The sequence below is a fragment of the Enoplosus armatus genome, chromosome 4, assembly GCF_043641665.1.
Source record: "Enoplosus armatus isolate fEnoArm2 chromosome 4, fEnoArm2.hap1, whole genome shotgun sequence".
In the NCBI taxonomy this organism is placed as follows: Eukaryota; Metazoa; Chordata; class Actinopteri; order Centrarchiformes; family Enoplosidae; genus Enoplosus; species Enoplosus armatus.
Genome location: NC_092183.1, coordinates 18,927,256 through 18,949,632, shown reverse-complemented (window position 1 = coordinate 18,949,632; position 22,377 = coordinate 18,927,256). Strand labels below are relative to the sequence as shown.

The 22,377-nt window shown below is 43.8% G+C and overlaps 1 protein-coding gene across 1 annotated transcript in view; it reads left to right on the top strand.

The window, feature by feature from the left end:
* The window catches only part of LOC139284293 (tetratricopeptide repeat protein 28-like), a 154,636-nt gene that overhangs the window by 79,074 nt on the left and 53,185 nt on the right, over positions 1–22,377 (top strand). Inside the window, exons 3-5 of the mRNA XM_070904515.1 lie at positions 13,172–13,319; positions 18,566–18,838; positions 20,334–20,464. Of these exons, the coding sequence (XP_070760616.1) occupies positions 13,172–13,319; positions 18,566–18,838; positions 20,334–20,464 (552 nt within the window). The remainder of the gene's footprint in view (positions 1–13,171; positions 13,320–18,565; positions 18,839–20,333; positions 20,465–22,377) is intronic.

The window sequence follows — 22,377 nt, the reverse complement described above, 5'->3', positions numbered from 1 at the left end:
CCAGAATGCTTTGCGAACTGAGGCGGTGCAAGAAACCCATATCTTCGTAAATAATCATGCAAACATTTTTAAATGTGTTGGAATATCGTGGTTTAATGTAGATGCAAAGGAATATGTAATTGGATCGTTATAATAAGCATTTCAGGACGATCGCGATTCACATCAGTACAACTTGTCAGATTTGTGAGTGACAGTACAGTTATATCTCCATGTCCCGTGTATGAAGCTTGAAAAGTAATCCAGCAGCAAACACTTCCCCGCTCATCTGTAACACAACACCTTTCCACCGTCATCTTCCTGCAACAACTCACCTCTCGCGAGATTTCAGAGCGAGACTTCTGTTTCCGGGTTAAACAAAATGTACCTGCCATATGCTGCAATTATTACTGTATATGAACATCTCTTCATATGACCTCTCTGAGAGTGATCAGGAGTGATCTATCTGCTTGGTTAGCCTTGTAAACAGCCTGCCGCTCCACCATGTCTGTGCTTACCATGTTTGTACAGTAGATGAGTGGCTTCTTGGCCCTCTCCTCAGGGTTGTTTAGCTTTCAGACCCCTGACAGAGGAAAAGAAACTCCCTTGGGGGAACATGAAGCAGTGCAGGTTAAATGAAATTCTCTCTGAACACTCCAAAGCTCTCTTCATCTCCACAGGCTCTGGGGAAAGAAGCAGCAGAAAAATGTTTAAAACAGGATGGTTAATCCAGCAGCACCGAAAAAGCATAGTAGCACATGGAGTTTTTTTTTTTTACCCAAGAGAGAAAACACTTTAAAAGAGGCCCAGCATGATAGGCCAGCATAATGAGCCATCACTGGCTGATATTAGGAAGTTTATTCATAGAGTAGCTCTAGAAGATGGCTTAGTGCAGGATGTTATCTTAATGCCACAACATGATAAATGATGCAGGGGGATAGTGTTTGGAAATAGTTAGGAAATATGTTGTAACATATTTTCCTGCACAGAGAGCAGTAACATATTTAGCAGAAAAGAGAATATAAGCAAAAAGTGAAACTGTGTGCTCTTGTTGTGTACTGACATATAAAGACTAATATGGGCTTACAAACTGCAGGTAAACACAGTTTTAAAGTGAACTGATTTGATAGCATGAGACCCTCTGCTCATCTTTTATAATTACCACGGTAAGCATGATATAATATGCTTCAATATCTGTATTGTAGTTAAGTAATAGAACATCGCTCACACACAGTGCCATCTAACGATAAGTTATGAGCGTGAGTCCTCCTTAAATGGTCCAGAGGGTGTGTGTGTGTGTATGTGTGTAAGTTATGGCAGGGTCTCAAACAGGGGGTAGTGGCTCAATAAATGATGGCGGTAGGGTTGGCTACATCGACTGGGGTCATCACTCCCTGGGTAGTCTGATAGGTAATTCATACACCTTTGCTATATAGGGGGGGTCAGTGCCTTTTCACCATTTATCTCACCACATCTATTCCTAAAACCCCCAACCCTATTGGTTTGTGCTCAGGCAAACTGTTGCATTAATACAGAGAGGTGAGAAGTGCAGTGTGGGGAGATACAAAGCCTTGAGTATTTAGCTTTAGCCAGAGAATCATCCCTCTTATTAGTCAAACTGTGTCCTCTAGGTATTGCACCACAGAGCTGTGAGTGTAGACCAGCAGGTCCGGACAATGTGCTAATTTGAATTTGCAAGTTTTGCTGCTGTTCATTTGCAAAGTGGTGTTGCGGACCTGCACCTTGCTCGGGGTAATCATTAGCACGAGAGGAGAGAATTTAGTATGCTGCTCAGCTGAGGCACTGACATGGAGGCGTCCCTGGCTTCTGTTTCTATTAGTGTCCGGGCCTGCGGCTGCACAGCCAACACTTCAATGAGCGCTTTCTCAACGCATGGCCATTTCTCTGCTGCAGCTGCTGCCCTTCTAACTCTCTAGCTTAGGGATAGAAATATGACACTAGAGAACACCCGTAGTATTCTCATGCCCTACCCCTGTCTTTTCTTCTCTACTCCACTCACGATTTCACATCCAATTTTCCCATCGCCCGGTGACGCCCATTCCCCTAAGACCCCCAGCTACTGCGGGATCACTGGACTCCCCTGTGCGAGTGTGTGTGTGAGTGTGTGTACTCCTATTGATCATGGTTGTGTCTCTGTGGCTCTGGGCTCCTGCTGCTGTTATCACTGCAGTGTGGAGGGTGGGGAGGAGGGAGTGTGGTTCACAGCCCTGAGAGCTCCAGGGCAGTGTGTGTGTGTGTGTGTGTGTGTGTGTGTGTGTGTATGGGATCTAATGGGATTTACAGTATGCACAGCAAGTTTTCACTTTGAGCTTTTTCTCTTAGCCTTTGCAACAAGCACAACAATTGACATGAGTAACCATAATTACGCCCCATAGACCATATTCACACGGTGGCCATTTTCCTCTGACGTCACACTCAGGGTGGGAAGCTCAAATGTTGTTATCAGGCTGTACCGCTGTGTTCCAGGTTGCAAGTCATATAAACGTAGGGAATCTGACAAATCCTTATAATTTTCCCGCTTTCTGAATGATCAGCAAGTGAAAAGACAATGGATAGTGAAAATCCAGAGGGTCATCGGGCCATATTTCAACGTAAAACAACATATTTGATAACCCTTTTAGCTACCTTTTGACAACAGCTAGCGTTAGCATTCAACCACTTTGTCAGATTCCCTACGTTTATTCGACTTAAAACCTGGAACACAGCAGTACCACATGTTAACAGCATTTGAGCTTCCCACCCTGAGCGTGATGAAAATGGCCGCCGTGTGAAGATGGTCTGTTAGGTCTGACAGCTAGATAACTGTCCAGCAGCAGAAAGGTAACAAGGGAGTACAGGAGGCATTAACAGTGAGTATACACAGGATATCTAGAGCCACTGCAATCACAGTTAGGAGTAGGGTGTCTAATGTTAGAAAAACAAGACCACTTTTAGATTCCTATTTCAATTAAAAACTTTTTGTATGAGCAATTAAAATATGATGGATGAGAAAACTGGTTTTGATGACGATGCTAAAATACTCCAGTTTTCCTTCCAGAGAGAAAATAAGTGATTTAGAGAGAGGAAGAGAATGGTCATCAACACAGTGAATGTAAGGAGGAGTAAGTTACCTGCAGCAGAAGATGTAACTCCTTCATTTCACTCAGAGCAAAGTCAAGGTGAAAGAAGGTGAATTCTTATTTTCCCCCATTTCTACCTTCTTTATCCACAGTTCCCCTTTACTGTAGTTCTCTGCTCAGTGGGTGTGGATAGGACTCTCATGATGGATTGCACCTCTGGTCCTCTTGAGTGCACGCATGTGAATAAATGGGTGCAGTGTGCGCATGTTCCTCCCTTCTTCCCCTCTTTCCTCCTTCTGCCTGTTTTTTTTCCCCCTTCATCCCAAAATTGTCCTTACCACCCCGCTCCGTCCTTTTCTCACACTTCAGCTGTTTCGGACATGTGCGCAGAAATGTATGCTGGGACACGCGTATGTACTTATATTCACATATGGCTACACACACTCAGCAGAACTGGCTGGCACTCAAGGCACCATTCCTCCGTGGCCACAGTGATTAATTACTTTTAACAAAGCAAACAGGGTCTTGCTTGTCCGGATCAATCTTTTCCTCGTCTTGGTGCGAGGGGCTGTCACCAGTAATTGCCAAACTCTGTGTAGTATGAAATGAGGGCCACTTTCACCTCTCCCTGGTCCTAAGCTAACCATAGCCTCAATTTTCTACGCTTGTGCGCCTGCTGTCCAGGCTCCCATGGCTCCACTGTCCTCCTCTTCCTTTTCCCCCCCTCTTCCTCTGTATCTCCACTTTTTTTCCTTGTAATGCAACCCCTTCCTTGGGAGCTATAGTGCTTTTGAAAATAGCTGTGAGACTGGTAGTCGTGTCATCTCATTTTAACACTATGAATTTTAGTAGCTGCCATATGCTTTTATACAAAAATCAAGCATCATTCCTCTTGCCATCCATGCATACTAATTGGCATCGCTCTGCCAAGCTGATCAAACACCATTAATCTATTTGTAGTATATATTTGTTTCTAAATGAGAAAATTAATACACGCTGCTACTACAGCCAGCTGGGTGTGGTGAGCCCCATTGATTGTTGGCACCCACAGTATGACTCATAGCTCTGAGCAAGTGTTTTTATTTGGCTTGCTGTGTGTGTGCGCTTGTGTGAGTATGTGCGTGTGTGTTTTCTGGCGGTGGATTACTTTTGTGTTGAAACCAGCTGCCAGAGGAGTTTCAGTTCACATATTTACTTTTTTTTTGGGAATGTATAAAGTGTCCACAGGTGGTAAGGAAACCTGTTCACTTCATCGTATTACCGGACAGACCATCGAGTCACGCAGCATGCACAGAGATAGATATCAAAGCCAGGGAAATACAGCTAACGTGATTAGGAGGCGGACACAATTAATGATGCATGGTGATAGCCAAAGAACGCTGAGGGAACTTGCTGTTTAATGAGCTAACACAAACTGTGCAGATGTGTTACAGGATCACTCAGTGTTATCAGAGGCAGACACCTCCCTCCAGTAGAACTCGGCCAATTAGCCTTATTATGGAAGTTGACTGTCAGGATTTCAGTCTAAAATAGTGAGTACTTGTTGTTAAAATGGGCATTAGCAGCATTTTGCTTGTTAAAAAATGCAGCACTGTTCATGTTTTTTTTTTCCTTTCTGGGTGTGACATCTTCCGTGAACATGGTACTACTGTTCAGCTCAACTACATCTGGGATTGAGCGATAATTCTCAATAGGAAAGCAGCCCTGAAAACGATTCTCCTCATTAATAATGAAAAATCCACACTGGTCCACCCGTAATCGTACTTTTTTTCAGCTTCTGATATTTTCCCTGGCCCAGCAATGTGCTGGAGCATGTCATATATATGATAAGTAGAAGAGCCTGTCCGCGTGGGACTCATCACACACTTAAATTGGTGCAGCATGGAGTTCGTATTGCAGTCTGGCCGGGGGGGAATTAGCGAGTCTATATATAAACCCCCGCCGCATGTGTTGTGAATTAAAGTGCATTTATCTGGTAATCGCTGGGGAGATCTCCGTGTGCACAAGCATGGCAAAGCAGAGGCGCTGCAGCCACAACAGCCCAGTATACTGATGCTGCTGCTGCTGCTGCTGCACTGGGAGATGGGAAGGAGAAACAGGTCATACACAATAAAGAGCTCTGATAGCCTGGATGGCAGTAGACATGTACACTGCACTAGGAAGGAATAACAAGAGGCATCTGTGTGTCTCTTTCATGTGACTAACCTTTATCTCCCTCTCTCTCGCCCTCTTCCTCTGTCTTTCCGCCCTCCTCCTTGTTTTAAGTGTATGTCTAACCCCTTGGGCTACATCACCATTGTCTTTCCTTTCCCTGCCCTCTTCTTTCTCCAGTCCTCTCAGCCTCTCAACGCCTTATCTGTGATTCAGCTTGCCTTTACTCAATCATGTATGACTCCTTACCAGCAGAATCAAAAGCAGTGGGGCTCATGCCATGCTTTTCATTGGAGCTCTCCATAAAGGCTGACTGTGAGTCTTTTGAAGTGTTGCAGGGCAGCTCTGGAGAGGCCACACTGTCAGGCAGGCTGTGCTGCTGACTCTTATTTGATGAAGCAACTTCCCACTAAGGCCCGAGCAACCTAATGAACCCAACACGAGTGCTGACACTGACAAGGAGCTGTGCCTACTGTGTGACTGTGTGACAGTGTGAGGAGGGTAATGACTTGGTGGACTTTGACTCTCTTTGGGATCTTCAAACTCAGTAAGCAATGATAACCAACCCTGTAAAACACCTCAGGCTCAGAAATGTTTCTTTTACTTGGCAGCCGATTTTTCACACCTCAGAAAATGCTAGTTTGAACAACTTTCATTTTGCACAGGTTAAATAGTTTGGTTTGCGTTTACTACTACCTCAACCTTTGTCTCCCACTCGAAATTCAATACACCTGTTGAGGTGGCAGCAACATTTGAGATGTGAAGCTCCGAGTGTCATGCTTTGAAGAGGTGTCGAGAGAGGGTCAGTTGGACCTGACTACCCATCCTAATGGCTAATAGAGATGCCTGGTTTCCCGTGCTGAGAACATGTGTCTCTCAGTCAGTGTTTACTAAGAGGAGGGTATTTTTCAGCCATGCTTGAGTTCACTGTCAAAGCCAATTAAGGGAGTACAAATGAAGATGGAGGATGTGGTGCCTCGGGCCAGGACAGTACAGCACCAGGGCCAAGTAGCCTCTTCTGTGGGCACTGTGGGGCTTAACGCATCAGGGACACATATGGTCAGGGCGGCTTATTCACTTGGCATTGGCTTTGTATAATCAGTACCTATAATTTGTATTACAAAAAGTGAGTTTTAGTATTATCGTGAGCTCATTTGTCACACTTCTAAATTAGATAGGTGTTTTAATGATTGGTAAGAAGTTGAGTTGTGACAATCAACACGTGAAAGATTCAGCAAAGATTTCAGCTCCTTGCTTGATAACCCTTTTTGGTTGCAAAACAATATACTCTATAAAATCTAAGGCTTGTAGGTATTTTATAATAAAGCCTTTTATGGCCACCTCTAGTCTAGTCGTGGGTGGAAAGCACTTAGAGTAGCCTAGAGTTTGTTCTCTTTTTCGGTTCCCCATCTGGCCTTGATTGATTAAAGCTCCTTTAAGTAATTAATGCCTACTTTAATTGAGAGTCAGCCCCTGTGGCTGCGGGGTTCGTGTGCAATGCTCTGGCAGAGCAGAGCCAAGGATCTAGTTGAGAGGGGCACGGAAATCTGTTTAGCACCCTGACCCTCTCAGCCTCACATCTCAAGACTCTTAAGATGCTAATAAGAATGCAAGTATGCTCGCTGCATCCATGTGACAAATCGGGCTATAAATCATAGTGGAAGAGTGTGACTTGGTTTTTGTAACATTGGAATTAACGTGCTTGGAATGAGCTACAAACATATTGTCATTTTATCTGCTGGTTTATCACTTTCCATTGGTCTGTTTCCTTTGTGAAAACCGTCTGTTGTGGTGGACATGCACGTAGCGGAAAGAAAATTGAATTCCCTCTGCCAAACAGAGTATTGTGACAGCATGTCACTGCACGACCCCACAACTTGCCGCTATTGTGCTATTTCATCTGTTTGTGATAAAGAGCAATATCAGTTTTTCCCTTCTGTTTCACTTTGGCTGTCACAATGGATGTGCACCACATGACACTTGCCCGATCACAAGCCCTGACCTTCTTTATTGAAGGTTCTCTTTGTCTTTTGGTAATTGTTTTTAGAAAACGTTAAACCATCCCCCAGCCAGATAATGCGAGACACAGTGAATACAGAGAGCTCAGCATTGATTCCACATACCTGACTATGACCTTTTCCAATCTGAAGTCCTGCTCTGGCTGCCAGTTTGATGTGAGCCGGCTAATCGATTCCTTGCAGCCGTGGGAGAGTACTACAATATCTCTCACACTGAAGCCTCTACCCGGCAACCTGGACTTTACCTGGGTCTTATTGTCGCCACTCACTGAATAATGAAACATTTACCCTTTAATCGCCGGCTCCACAAAGAATGATCAGTTTAATTTGCTCTCATTAAAGCTATCTAATCTAATGGGCTAATTAAGGGCTTTGGATGGAACAGCAATCACCAGAGTCTACATCGCCCTTAGGGAGGAATACATCAATGGATCATAAATATTTTACTGCGTCTACCTACATGCAGATTGTAAGGTGCCTCAATTTGACTTGCATAAGTGCTTAACATGCACCTTTGATGTGCCTTATGTTGTTAACATAAAATCACTGTAGACTTGACGAGGGTTGTTCTACAAAAGCCCGTCAAGTCCGCATATAGGATGGAACAAAAAGCAACATTTTTCATCGATTAGCTGGATTAATTCAGAAATCTTTCACTCAGTGTGAGGAAAAATGAGTCTGTCACTGTTTTTTCTCACTGACACAACACACACACACACACACACACACACACAGATAAACCCACACTTGATCGATGTAGGTCAGGGGTGGTTGCTGGTTTAGGGTTTGGTCTTATTAGATTGGGGAGATGGTAATAGACAGGCAGCTGTGTCATGATTCTATCCCAGTGACCCCGGGGGCCAGAGGTTTATGTTTGGCCCGAGGCGACGAGTGTAATGCCTCCACCTCCACCTTTGCGAGGACCGACCTCAGGCCTTTTCAGTCCTGGGGGAATGAGATCTGTACCTGCAGGAAGATGGGTAGACACTCACGAACTTGGCTTCAGAAATAGATTTAATTAAGCACAGGCTCCGTTGTGTTGTACTGTGGCTTTCAGCTTGTCAAGTTGAAGGGCAGAAGGCCCAAAGCAGCAATCATTCCATTTCACTTCTTTTTTTTTTAGCTGTTCTCCCAGCTAATTTGTCATGGCCGACAGTTATCCCTGGATATTAAATTAAGCAGCTGACATTTTGTGTACCCTGCGAATCGACTTGTGTCACCTTGAAAATGTAATGGCAGAGATTTGCAAGGGATGGCGGAGGCACATGTCTGAAACCCTGGTCGACACATGACACTTCTGGGTCACAGTGGAAACTAGGCAACGACACCTAGAGTTAAAGAGCCAAGAAACGGGAGGAAGAAAGGCAACAATCCCTTTGTTCCTGTCACACCATTAGTGTTAATCTGATCCCAGCGTCCTGGCTTGTGGGGAAAGCTGATTTCAAGTAATACATGTTTGTTGGAGACAGATGGGTGGTTTTCTTGAGGAGTTATTGATGTATTTTTCTTCAGTTTGTATATGTGTGTATATTGCGTGCGAGTGTGTGTGTGTGCAGTGTATTTGCAGCCTGCTGTCCCTATTTGATGGTCTGATTTGGGTTCCATTATGTCGCCAGCGGGGGTTTCTGTTCAGAGTCGTCACATTGCCACCAACTGCCCTGTAGGCGATCAGAAACCATCTGCAGCAGGCGTATCCTAAACACACTACAGCAATGAAGGGTGTGGCACGGTCTAAACGGAGCTTACGCTGCTTTTATTGATTTCCACATTTGAGAGCATCTCTATTATTGCTGATCACCGATCAGGGCACAGCAAGCCGCACAAGGCCTTGGGCTACTGGAGCACAGCTGGAGCAGTCGGCTCAATGACAGGTTGCCTGCATTGTGGAGCGAGGAGTTATGCTGTTTGTTTAGAGAGACATCACTGTGGTTGAGATTTTACAACTCAGAATGTGTGGCAGAAAACAGCTTCGACTGTCTGTAAATAACCTGACTACAGGGGCGGGTTTCTAGCTCCAGTGCCCTCGATACAAAGCATTTACAAATTACCTTGGCAATTTGATTTCTTGCTGAAAATGACAGATTCAGGATAGGGTAAACAAATAGATTTGGCAGTCTTTAGTAAGCATTTTGTCTTGGAAGTAGTACATACACCTCATTGTACAATCTGGGGAAGATGCAGGATACATATATAGGCACTTGGAAATATGAAATGACCTACTGACTGAACAAGGTTTTCCACATCTGTGGGAGACGGTATGTTTTTGTCTGCATTCATGTTATTTTAAGATGCCAAATAAGGAACTTTGTACAATCAATTGTATCAGGCAGGATCCTGAGTGTATACATACAGTATATCCACCTTGCCTTATACCAAATAATATAAATATATCATAATAAATAAATATATCATACTCCTGTTGCTCATGGTTGGTATCCATTTGGCACAGCCGACATATATTTTCAGAAGATTCTTCCTTTAAGCCTGTTAGGCCCAGATCTTGGACAAGGATAGACAAGCGCAAACACAGACGTGCTCCCAGGGGCTGACGACACCCCAGGGGTTACAATGTACTGAAGAGGAGCCTAAGAAAGGGGCAAGGACATATGCTGAGGCATTAATCTGCTAATAGAAAAGGAGCCTCTAACAGCTGGTCTTGCGCCAAATTCCCAATCTTAATCGTGTCAACTTTCTGTTCAGCTGCTCTGACTGTGGGCCTTATTGTGAACAACAAAGCTGTCACCCAAAGAAAATTGTCCATGTTTTATTGTAAGTGTCTTGTTAGAGAAAAAGAGAGAACGAGAGCGTATGCGACTGTGGTGTGCATGAGCTTGTTTTTTCATATGTGTGCGAAGAATGTTAGTTCCCCGCAGTGAGTAGAACAGCGTACCAGTGTGAATAACTTTTTTTTTTTTTGCATCATTTCCCTCTTCCTCCTAAGCATAAAAACATGAATATTTAAAACTACATCAAACAAGCATTCATGAAATATTAAAATGTTCGAGAAACAAGAAAAGCTTTTATCCTCTCTCTTATTCGTATGTGTTTTCCAGCCTCTCTCTTTCTCTTTCTCTCTCTTTTGCTCACGCACACACTCACATCAACACACATGTACTGACACACATGCGCATTAGCACTACCAGAATTTACCCACGGGTAAGAACGACAAACCTTCCCGCTCGATCCACTCTTCTGTGGTATCAGCATATTGCTGCATTAAACAGAGGAGGCAAAGATGCAGGAAGGTTCAATAATTTACCCTGGATTGAATTTCAGGCAAAACACATTATCAGAAGTCTTGGTTTGTGGATGTCATGTTGTACAAGATGCCTAACAGATGCATCGCATTTCAGGATGGGCCTGTGTTCTGTGAGAACTTTGCCCTCGGAGGAGTCACTCTCTAATATGCATCCTGTTTAGGGAGATGGTTTTTGGCTAAAAGATTAAGCACTGACTTGTACCAGTAATACTGTATGTTGACAGGGCAAAGTTAATCTGTGGAGCCCTCTCTTTTCCTGTAATGCTCTCTCTGTCTGGCTAAGAGCTAGAGGCTGTGCTAATCACTGTAGCAGCAGCTCTAAGCAGATGCTGCTGTGTTTTTAGAATAGATCCTGTTAAGCGTGAATTTAAAAAATGTTGTGTAGGGGTAAAATCTTGCTCTTCCCTCTTCCGTAATGCTTCATGCCAACCTGTTGGTGTTATTTCTGCAACTTTTATGCCGGTGCCGCCCTTCGCTAGCGTTCAGCTGCTGTAATGTAAATTCAAGGGAACCTTGTGTTTTATGAGCAGCACTAGTGGCATTGACTTGTTGTATTATGCATAGGCTGAGGTTATATCATGTGTGTATGTCTTTGTGCAGCAACATGATGTGTTTTGAAGGCAGTGGGAGATTAATGGAAGAAAAAAAACCTATAAGGCTCTACGGCACATTGATTCTGTCATTTTTGCCGTGGCTCTTTCATTTATGCATTTATTCTCGTGCTTGTGTTTGCAATATTTTAATGCACTCTCTGTACAGTCGAGTCTTTCAGCTTTATGTAGGACAGGATAGGGTAAAATAAAAGGATTAAAGAAGATGGCAATTTTTGTTTGAAGCGAGCCTTATTTTATTCATCTCTTTTCTCGTCCTCTTTGCCTGGTCGTCTCAGTCAGGGCTCGCCGCTTAAGAGAATGGAAGAAAGATCTCTGGGTGAGCAGTCATATTGTAGGCTTAATCTAATCAAAGGGAGAAGTGCTTTCAAATGTCTTTTGTTCCCCTGGGCGAAACGTTTGTGGGCCTCTCCACTCTCGCCAATGCGTCCTGCCCAAACTCCACCGCCACTAGATGCAATTAATATTGAGCGGATACCCTGGCCTGCACTCCCCTCATATAATAACAGTGTTAGAACAAAGGTTAATGCTTTGAATCTAATCTCTGTCCTCGTCATTTTCAATGGAGTTGTGATGCAAGCAAAGGGAGGTAGAAATATTGAGGGGGGCAGCAGGTCTGGAGATTGGTAGTCAGTGGGGGGCTCGGACGGAAGCAAAATTAATTACTGGTCTCTATAAATTCGATGTCATGTCTCATTTTCCCTAATCCTCCCGCCTTCTTCGCTTCCTAACGGTGCTATCAGAGAAGCTCGGGAAGACTAATGAAAAGGCCTCTTAGATGCTAATGGCAAATTAGCCCTTGTGTCACTTTTGGAAGCTGTGAGCGGAGTGACTGCTTACTCAGTGAGGAGGTGGCCAGACGGCCGCCTGGACTGCTGCTGCTGTCCCACACACACACAAGCACAAACACACATAAACACCAGAGAAGGGAGGGTTAGGTCTCTTAACATGACAGATAGTTTTTTCAACAGATCGTGTTGTCTGTATCCCTCACACCATGCTTATCCCTCATTTTCCCCATGCTTTGCTGCTGTAATTGTGAGTTTCTGACACACAAGCCCAGATATGACTATTCTGAGAGACAGTTTGCTTTCTCTTGGGGGGATTTAGTGGTTTGGATCATGAATAATGAGCTGGATCTAGCTCCATCTTTCCTTGCTGCTGTTGTTAGACTGGAACAGAGTCAGGTTTAACAACTCACTAGGATTACTGTCTGATCAGGCCTTAGACACAAACATACTGAGCCACAAACTTGCTTGGATGAAACAACTCTTTTTTTCTGTTGGGTCCAAACAGACATGCTGACGATAAAAAACACACTTATTGATGGGGCTTTGGATACCAGAGAGAGCGTCTGTTTTAGTTTTTCAATCTGAAGAATGTTCCAAAACATTTTTAGTCTCACACAGAAAGATACAGCATGTCAGCACTTGCATGCAGTTTATGTCTCAGTGGTGCTGAATTATTATGCTCCCAACAATGTGACTTGGATGACAAATGCAGTTAGCCAGACACGTATCCAAGACATGACACAAGTACACATCTGATGTAAAAATATGGCAACAACAGACTCTGGCCAGTTTCGTCATTATTTTACAACAGCCTGACAAAGGGAATGCACAGGCTGAAGTATTTATGGATGTTCTTTAATTGAGCTTCAGACCGACTTGAGTAAGTAGCTCTCTCTCTCCTTCTCCTTTTCCTTTTCTCTTTACTTATTTTCTAACACAGCCAAAGAGAAATCCCAGTGCTCTACTTGTGTGCAGTTCACTCCCACAGCAAACAGAAGAAAAAAAAAAAATATTGAGTAGAAAAACAATAGTTGCTCCTGAGAAGGCAGCCAGCCAGAGTGTAACATGTGCATTTATGTAAAACTTATAATCCAATTAACAAGTACAAAAAACCCAGTGATCTCTCTATTATGGGAATACAAAGGAGAGAGGTGCCATGTTCAGAAAACTGCTCATGTGGAAAAAATGCAAATGGCGTGAAATGAGTGTGTCTGGTAATGTGTTTGTATAAAGCCCCATGCTGTGGCACCTAGACTGGAGCCCTGATGACTCTGTCTCTCTACAGGCATACTTCCGACAGGGTGTTGCCCTTCAGTACCTTGGTCGCCATGCCGACGCACTGGCCGCCTTCGCCTCTGGGCTGGCCCAAGACCCCAAGAGCCTGCAGCTACTGGTGGGCATGGTAGAAGCCGCCATGAAGTCGCCATTACGAGGTAAGAAATGAAGTAGCTGAACACGTCTATATGTGTGTGTGTGTGTTGACAGCGTGTTCATGTGTCTGCATGTCACTGTCTGTCTGCTTCGCCATCTCCACATGTTTTGTCCTGTAACAGCTTGGAAGCCTGTCTCTGCGATAATCCTCACTCTCTGTCAGTCGATAAGCGTGTTGGGGTGACTTTACCTGACAGTTTTTTCACCCGGTCGGCAGGCAGGCCATCTCTCTATCTGTCCGTTTTTCTGTCTTTGTGACTGACTGTTGGTGTCAAGTACTTACCTCCGGACTCTGAGGCCTGACGCCTGCAGCTTCAGCATATCTAATTGTCAGTCGGGCTGATCACACACACAGATAGCCTGTTATCTTAATGAGCATCCAACACTAATGCCATTGTCTGTGTCTGCCCCTGTGTAAGCCTTTTTCCTAGAGCTGAGTGGGTTTATAAGTAGCACATTCAAGCCAAGATTATTACTAAAATGTGTTCTCTCTGTTATGCATTATTATCTGTTGTATCAGCCGACTGCAGTGACCTGATTGTCCATGAGTAATCAGTGTGGGCCAGCTTAATGAGCCTCGAAACAAACCTGGCAACAATTTAACTTCAGATGACCACTGCGGAGGATTTAATATTCTTCAGATCTGGATGGCACCGACTGCCAGCACGGACTGAGTCATCCTGCAGTCTTGATTTGTCATCGTCTCTTTTCCAAACTGTGCTGAAAACTGCGCCTGTGAATAAATGTGGCCTTGTTTTAAAATCCAAAATTTACTGAACTGTACAATGAGATCAGCAGCTCTGAAGGGCTTTGTTCAGTGAGGAATCAGTTTTTCTTTGATTGAATACAGTGCTCCTCTGAATACTTGTGTGGAAATGCAGAAGAAAAAAAATATTGCAAAGAGAATAAAGAATGGAGAGCCCATCTGAGCGACATTGACTACATAAGCCTGTCACTGGAGCCAAAACAAGAAAAGGGTTTGGGTGCGAGCCCAGACTGGAGCATCATGGACCAAAATGGGTCCTCTCAGTAGGGGAAGACCAACATTTAGCCCAAGCCATTTAATCTTTTAATTGTTTACCCTGTTTCCCACAGTGCCAGGCAACCAGCAGAGGACCTAATCCAAGGTGTGTTGAGGAAAGGTAGCTAGGTCAAAGGATTAAGAGCAATGATCCTCTCAGAGGGGCTCCTGGCACTGGGGGACGATAATCAATGTTACGCCAGCAAACAGGGAGGATAATCAGTGTTACTCAGCCAAAGTCCCCTGATAAGTGAAAGGTATGCGAGCGTTGCTTTCTCTCCTTCAAGGAGGAAGAGTGCCACGTTTCTGTCCGACGTATTTATCGGTCTCATAGCATACAACACACTCATACCAGGATTCAGCTTGTTGATTACCTTACACCAATTTAATTGCAGTTGAGCAACACCAAAAGTTTCAGAACATTTTCTATGACACCTTGAGCCACAAATATGCCTTCTTAAGCCTCTATAAACCAAGAAGTCATTGTCCTCAACTGGCTTTCCACCTGCTTGTTTGGGGTTGTAACAACATTGTAATTACACTAAAATGTTGTAATCCCTCTGTAATTACTCTTAAATCTCTTACAGCAGTTCTGTAAACACTGCGTTATTCCCTTCTGTATATAAACTCAACGTTGCTGCCATGTTGCCAAGAAAGACCTGATTGTATCTAGCTGCGATTACAGTGTTCACTTATCTTAGTCATTTATCTTACCACAGACATCTCGACACACTGTGATGTTTACAGTCCTCCCAAAACACCTCTATGTTTATTTTTTGCCACAGAGCCAAGAGATCCATCTGATGACATCCATACCAAAATAAGCAATGATTATAAATATGATAGAGGAAGACAAATAATGGACCTCAGTGAACAATACCAAGGCATGTGTCTTCGAGGACACGGCGTGTAGTGAATTCATCAAAGCTTGATGTGTTTCTGCCGTAAATTTAATATCATATGTATAATACCCCAATTCTCGTAGTGCGTCATATACAATTCAGCCCTCTCTTCCTGACACACACACACACACACACACACACACACTCCCACACTCCCACTCCTCCTTGCATAGATCAAGGTTTCTTCTCATTATTCCAGAGTCAAACAGCTGTTGTGCTCTCATGTGACTCATACAGTATTTCCCACAACAAAGGGCTCACACACAAGTGGAAACTGGTGCAATCTCACCTCCCTCTTCTTACTGTATCTGCTTCTCCTCATCTGCCACTTCCGTTCATCCTGGCAGCAATTTCTCCTCTAATATCAGCATTGTCCATCTGTGTCATTGAACGAGCTGTGGGAAATCAGCCTCTCACAGTTTAATCTATCAGAGGCTGCGTTTTAGTAAGTGTGTATAGTAAGAATATCACATGGATGATATTCTTACTATTCATCCTGCTCCAGTTCTGTCCCCCGTTCAGCTGCTTGGGGCCAGACGGAGTGCAAAGGGTCCATTAGCTGTTAATTATTGGATTGTTTTCCACATATGCTAACTAAAAAGGGTTTTTTCTTCCACTTGAAGATCCCTCCAGATAAACCATAGAGGGGATGGCTTCACAGTGTGGCAGATATTGACCCAGGCTGGATCATTTGTCATTAAAACGATTGTCCTTTAACTGGAGAATTTGCAGCCTGTGTTCATTAGCATCTGTCCTGCTGAGGATCCTTTGAGCAAAGTGCTTTTGATTCTTAAACACAACGAGCACCAGAGGGGCTGCTGTGTAACTTACCCTGACAATCTGACCTCCCTGGAGAGGACGAGATAGGGGAGACTCTTTCGACAGAGATCAATAAAGTATCACATTATTACTTAAAGGATAATGGTGATTATATTCTATAAATCAAATAGAACCAACAATGAATTGATTCTACTAACAAGGCGCCTGAGTAGCCAAAGCCTGATATAACTTATTCCTATGTGCCATAAAGCTCATGACATGTTCCTTCATTACAAACAAAATGGGTACTGTAGCTTATTTTGAGATGATTCCACACACACCGTCCCACTGCCGTAAATATTCAGCAGCGCACCAAATCTGCACCTGAAAACAGTTTGAGTAACAGTTGCTAAAAACTACAATGCCCAACTGTTTAAAAAGATTATTAAGTATATATTTGTGACCTGTTTTTAAAAAATGACATCCGTAGTAGGAACCAGTGGACTTGGTGCTGAGTGCCATAGAGAGAGGGGGGAAGTCAGACAGACTAACACATTGCTGGTTTTGGTCTTTTCATGGGATTTGTTAACAATTACACAAATACATAATATCACCAGCCTTATCCTTGATCCTTGTCATAACCACACATGAAGACATGAAACCACGCTAGGTACATCATTTTATGATAACTGCCATTGGATAGGATGGTTATGCTCATTTTATGCAATGATATTGTTTGGTATTAATAGCTTACATAAACGCTAAGAATAACATTTTAAAAAATATTTCAGGTTTTACAGTATGTCATGTTTTTTCCCTGTCTCACTGATGATAGATCCTCAAATAGAGAAGGGGGAGTGCATATATTGTGCTTTTATTCAAAAGAGATGGCAGGCAGAATAACTATTTGGTACACTGCAGATATGTATTTCCACCCAACAAGTATACTGCCATTACAGCAAGGTGTGGCCGTGGCTGCAAAAGCAAGCTGAAAAGCCTCTCTTACAAGACAAAAGGGGAGAAAGATGGGGGCAAAATGACTCTCTGTTATGACTTTCTGTTAGCCGTGTGCATGTCAATGAGGTAGAGGTTGTAATTCTGGCTTCATATCTTGATACAAGGCTCGGTAAACACTTTAGCTTTAGAATTTGACTTTGTGGCCGTGTGTGTGCCGGCGTATGTGTGTGAAACAACACACTCGGATCTTGTCACAACTACCTGTTTATGAATGCCGCAGCCATGACACCTTTTTAAAAAAGGATTCTCTCAGTGTGATTTATGACTCAGCTCTCGGTGTCACTCTGAAGGCAATTACAAGCTATGAATGGATATTATATGCACGCATCGTCTCCGTAAGCACGACATTCTGCCAAGCGCTGGAACAGAAGCAATGCTCTTGAAAGAGCATCATCAGTTATGCTTTTGAGTCCTTGTGCTTGTGGAAGCATCTCATATTGTTTGCGTGTGTGTGTGTGTGTGTGTGTGTGTGTGTGTGCGTGTGTATGTGTGTGTGTGTGTATGCCTAGGTGAATTAGCGTCCGTGTGTGTTTCCAAGGACTATTGAGTTTGCTCAGATATTGTGACTGTGTGCTAAATGTTTGTCAAAACAAATTAAAGAAATGTTGAAATGTAAACTGCACATTCAGCCACACATAGCCAGTTTGTACAGGCACAGTAACACCACGCAGTCTTCTGTAAAGCGCTTTGACCTAATTAGTAGCAAGTCTGCTCAAAATATTTGCAAATACAGGGCCATGAGAATTAAGCATCCCCCAGATACACTCCTATACATGAATGCAAATATACACTGACACACACAAATATGTCAATAGACACAAAGACACACACACACACTTAGGCGTGCCTCCCTTGCCCCCCTTCCTGTTGTTCGATGTTGGTGTCTGCCAGAGGGCTTTGTAATCTGGAGGGGCTGTGGATCCCGAATCCCGCGCGGCCCTCCATTGATTTATGTCATTGTGTGCGTTTTCAGCCTCTTCAAAGGTCACCTTGTGTGTCTCCTTTGCTCTGCATTCATCTGCTGCCGCTGCTGTCGTGCATTAGCTGCATTACTTTCCCCATCACTCTTTAAACTCTATCTCAAAACCCACTCAGCCCTCTGTATTCTCTCAAACAACCATATCGACTGACACGAACAGAAGGCAGAAATATAATTTCGCTGTGCTTTGTAAAACACAGTTGCCCACAATAGTCTAAACTTGTGCCATTTTTATGCAGCGCTGTTGGAAATTGCCTGAGATTACCCCCAGCCAGAGTGGAGGGAGCAGACAAATGGCTCATATGTTGACTTATTGTCAAATTGTCAGTGAAAGCCGTCACTCAGCCAGGCTACAGGCTATGCTTATCCAGGCAGACAAAACACAACCGCTACCGGAGAAAAGCAGAATCTGAATTCAGACGGCAGTCACGTTTGTCAGGGTGGGAAAACACGGTTACTGCAATCAGCGTCAGATATTGTTGTCAGTCGCCATGTCAGCACAAGCTAATGTTTTGGCATATTTTGGAGTCTGTTTCTAATCTCTGTCTTACTCATGTCCTTCTTGCACAGAGTCTCTCGAGCCCACCTATCAGCAGCTGCAAAAGATGAAGCTGGACAAAAGTCCCTTTGTGGTGGTGTCTGTGATTGGTCAGGAGCTGCTGACAGCAAGCCACCACACGGCCTCTGTTGTGGTGCTGGAAGCTGCTTTGAAGATCGGCACATGCAGCCTCAAACTACGCGGCTCCGTCTTCTCGGCCCTCAGCAGCGCCCACTGGTCCCTGGGCAACACCGAGAAGAGCACTGGCTACATGCAGCAGGACTTGGAGGTGGCCAAGACCTTAGGTAAGAGGTCTGAACTGGCAAAGAAGGAATAATAAATTCGATTAGGGCTTCAACCAATTATTGTTTTTGTTATTGAGTAGCCCGTTGATTATTTTTTTGAATAATTGTTTAGTCAATGAAATGTCTGAAAGTGGGATACATTTTTTGTCATTTTACAATGATAAACATTAGAGAAAAGTAGCAAATCCGCACGAGCCAATATTTGGCACTTTTGCTTGATGAATTACTAACGACTAATAAATTATCCAAATTGTCAGCGATTCATTTTAGCCAGTGATCAATATATTTGCGCATGTTTTTGCCTCTGGTGATGGCAATGTCTGTCAGTCAGTCAGTCAGTCCACCGCTTTGTTCAAGACTGAAATATCTGACTATTGGACAGATTGCCATTACATTTTGCACAGTCCTTAATAAGGAATCCTACTGTCTTTGGTGATCCCCTGACTTTTCATCTAGTGCCGTCATAAGATCAAAATTTGATCTAATTTTGTCCAATACTTTGGTCTGTGACAAAATACCTGTAAACTAATGACTTTCCAAAAAAATTAAAAAAAATAAAATTAAAATTGTGAACACTGTGTATGTTATACCTGCTAAACATCAGCATGTTAACATTATCATTGTGAGTGTGTTAGCATGTTAATATCAGCTCAAAGCACCACTGTGCCTAAGTATAGCCTTACAGAGCAACTAGCATGGCTGTAGACTCTTAGTCTTGTGTATCTTGATGAAAGCAGAATACCAGTATATTTTTTAATTGTTAGTTTTGCCTTGCAGCAAAGGGATTAAAAAACATTTTGTTTACCTGGGACAGATTTTCTCCCTTTTTGTTTTACCCCGTTTAAGCATCACCAACATTTAAAGTAAGTTAAATCTGCAAGAAATTGACAGGAATTGACCCAGTTCTTTGCTCAAAAATAGATGTTGCTTACTGTGAGCATGGTGACGCTGTGTGGGTGTTAATATAGGAAGAGGAGAGAAGGTTTGAGAGAAAGACAGTAAGGGAAAGAAAAAACTTATGATGGTAAGATAGGAAAAAAAAATGAAAAGAGAGAGTAGCACAGACTGGCTCCACTCGTCTCACCCCCACACAGTTTGACACATGACTGGGCAGAGCAGCTGGAGATAAGGAGCTGTGGTTCTCAGGTGGAGCACAGAGACTTGCGCTTTACTTTGGCCCTGTCTGTGGGGCCTCTCTGTCAGGCAGAAATAATAAGGCTTTCCCCTCTCACCCTCTGGAGCATTGAGATCAACACCACCAGCTGTCAGGGAAGCTGCTCTACTGTGGAGAACTTATAACGACCACTTTCCCTTTTAAGGGTGCAGTGGCATGTCAGTGCCATGGATGTGGTTCATCACGTCGCTGTTCAACAGCGGCGGTGGGATGGCGTGAAATGAACACCTGTTGCTTTGTAATCACGTAGGCTGTACTGTAAATATGCTTTGTTGGCTCTTTTCATTTCTCTTCTCATCTCTTTTGGTTTTTCCTCTTCAGGTGACCAAACAGGGGAATGCCGGGCTCATGGGAATCTGGGCTCGGCATTCTTCTCCAAGGGAAACTACCGCGAAGCGCTGACCAACCATCGCAACCAGCTGGTTCTGGCCATGAAATTAAAGGACAGAGAGGTAAGAAACACACACTGAGTGGGTTTGAAAGCAGTTACAGCGTCAGAAATGGATAGAGCAAAGTAAATGTCATTGCAGAGGACAATGATAAAAAAAGGTTAAAAAGTTACTCTTTTTCTGAGTCTCTTATCATGTTGTAGGTGTGGGATTGTGCTGCGCCCAGCATTCCTCTGTTCTGTCTGTTTAGAGGGTATCTGAAGGAGGAGTCTGAAGGACACAGAGATGCTGCTGCTCACTGTCTATTTAAAAACATGGGTGTCAACTTGGTGTGGAGAACAGATGAAGGTGATGGGGGAGGAGAGAGTGAGGCAGTCGGAGAAAAGGCCAATAGGATAGCCTCAGCAGCTGGTTCACCTAATTATCAATGCAAACCATTTATGCAGATATTATGCAGATGTTTATCTGGTCCATGTAGCAGTAAGTCTGGGGCTTTGTAACATACGCCTGTTTTGGAATGTAATTTACACAGATTAAGTTGTTTGAATATGGGGCAGAGAGCGAAAAGAGAAGTGGGAGGGGAAGAAGAACATTATGGAGAGGGAGGGAAGTGAGTTAGACAGACTTCTGTCTTTACTGTTTGGTGCCCTCTTTCTCTGTCTCCTGTTTCTCTCTCTCTCTCTCTCTCTCTCTGCCCAACCTCTGTGGTCATTGTTGGGGGGGTGACAGGTGCTTGTTCCAACACAATTCCTGTCACACGAGGAGAAGAATGGCCGCCGTTTCCCCTTCATTCCTTATCCTCCCCACCAGGCTGGCAGGCCTGCTTGTTTGTGTTCCCTGATATCAGGAGACATTTAAACAGTCCAGTCAAACACAGCACAATGCGCCAGGATGAAACTAACGGTTTCTCACTGACGAATGAGGCCAGAGGTCTCTTTGACATCTCTTCCACCCACAGTTTGAGGACATATGTAGAGCAAAACTATGATTATGAGTCTACAGTCAGCAATGCCAAAAACTTCTGTCATGTAATGAGGTTAGAGAGAGAGATGGTTGAGAGACATAGAGGACACATGCAAGGTCCTTAGTGTCTGCTCAGAGGGTTTGACTGTAGCCAAATGTCTGATTAAATGTTTTGTGTATGCGTGCAAGTGTGTATATGCCCACTAGCATATCCAATGTACAGACTAGTATGAGTCTGCTCCTAGTGATCTTTAAAGACCTAGCAGTACGGTATCAGTATATCAGTATCAAGCTGCTGTAATCTTGCTGTAGTGCCCCACATTTTCAGCCACTGAGACTCATGCTGCTCACATGTTGCTTCTTAGAGGAAAACAATAGCCAGACCACACCCCCATGCTTACACACAAATGGCAATTGGACCACTCATGATTGCCAGCATGTCCTGGGGCCCGGTGGAGGTCATTGAACACCACTAATAGTTGCATCATACTGTATACAAAATGTGCAGATTGGCCCTGCATGGCCCACCCTACTGCCCCCCCCCCCCTCTCCTCTTGTTCCTCTGAAGGCCCCCTAATCAGAGTCATATGTGTGTCACACCACCTGGTCTCCCTCAGAACACACTGGAGCCTGGCGGATAGCTCATTACGGCCGGCCTGTTGTTTTTGTTTCTGATGTGGACGTTTTATCTGGCCTTTCTGAAGCTGAGGTCACTTCCTAGAGGCCAGGGACAGGATGTTGTCTCTGACTGGATTTCCAGCGTGCGGCCTACAGTCTAGGAGTGTGGAGAAGAGAGACTTAGACTAAATATGTGGCATTGATTCCAATCCTCAGCGATAAAGGAATATGTGTCATATGTGAATTGAAACAACTTTAATTAGAGTGCATTGCAGTTACTGAGAATTTCCTGGAGACTTTAATGAAATCATATACATAGTGAGATGTTTGATGTGATAAAAGGACCTGGTGGACCATGTGGCTTTGATATGACGCGGGATGTGGGTTTTGATTCT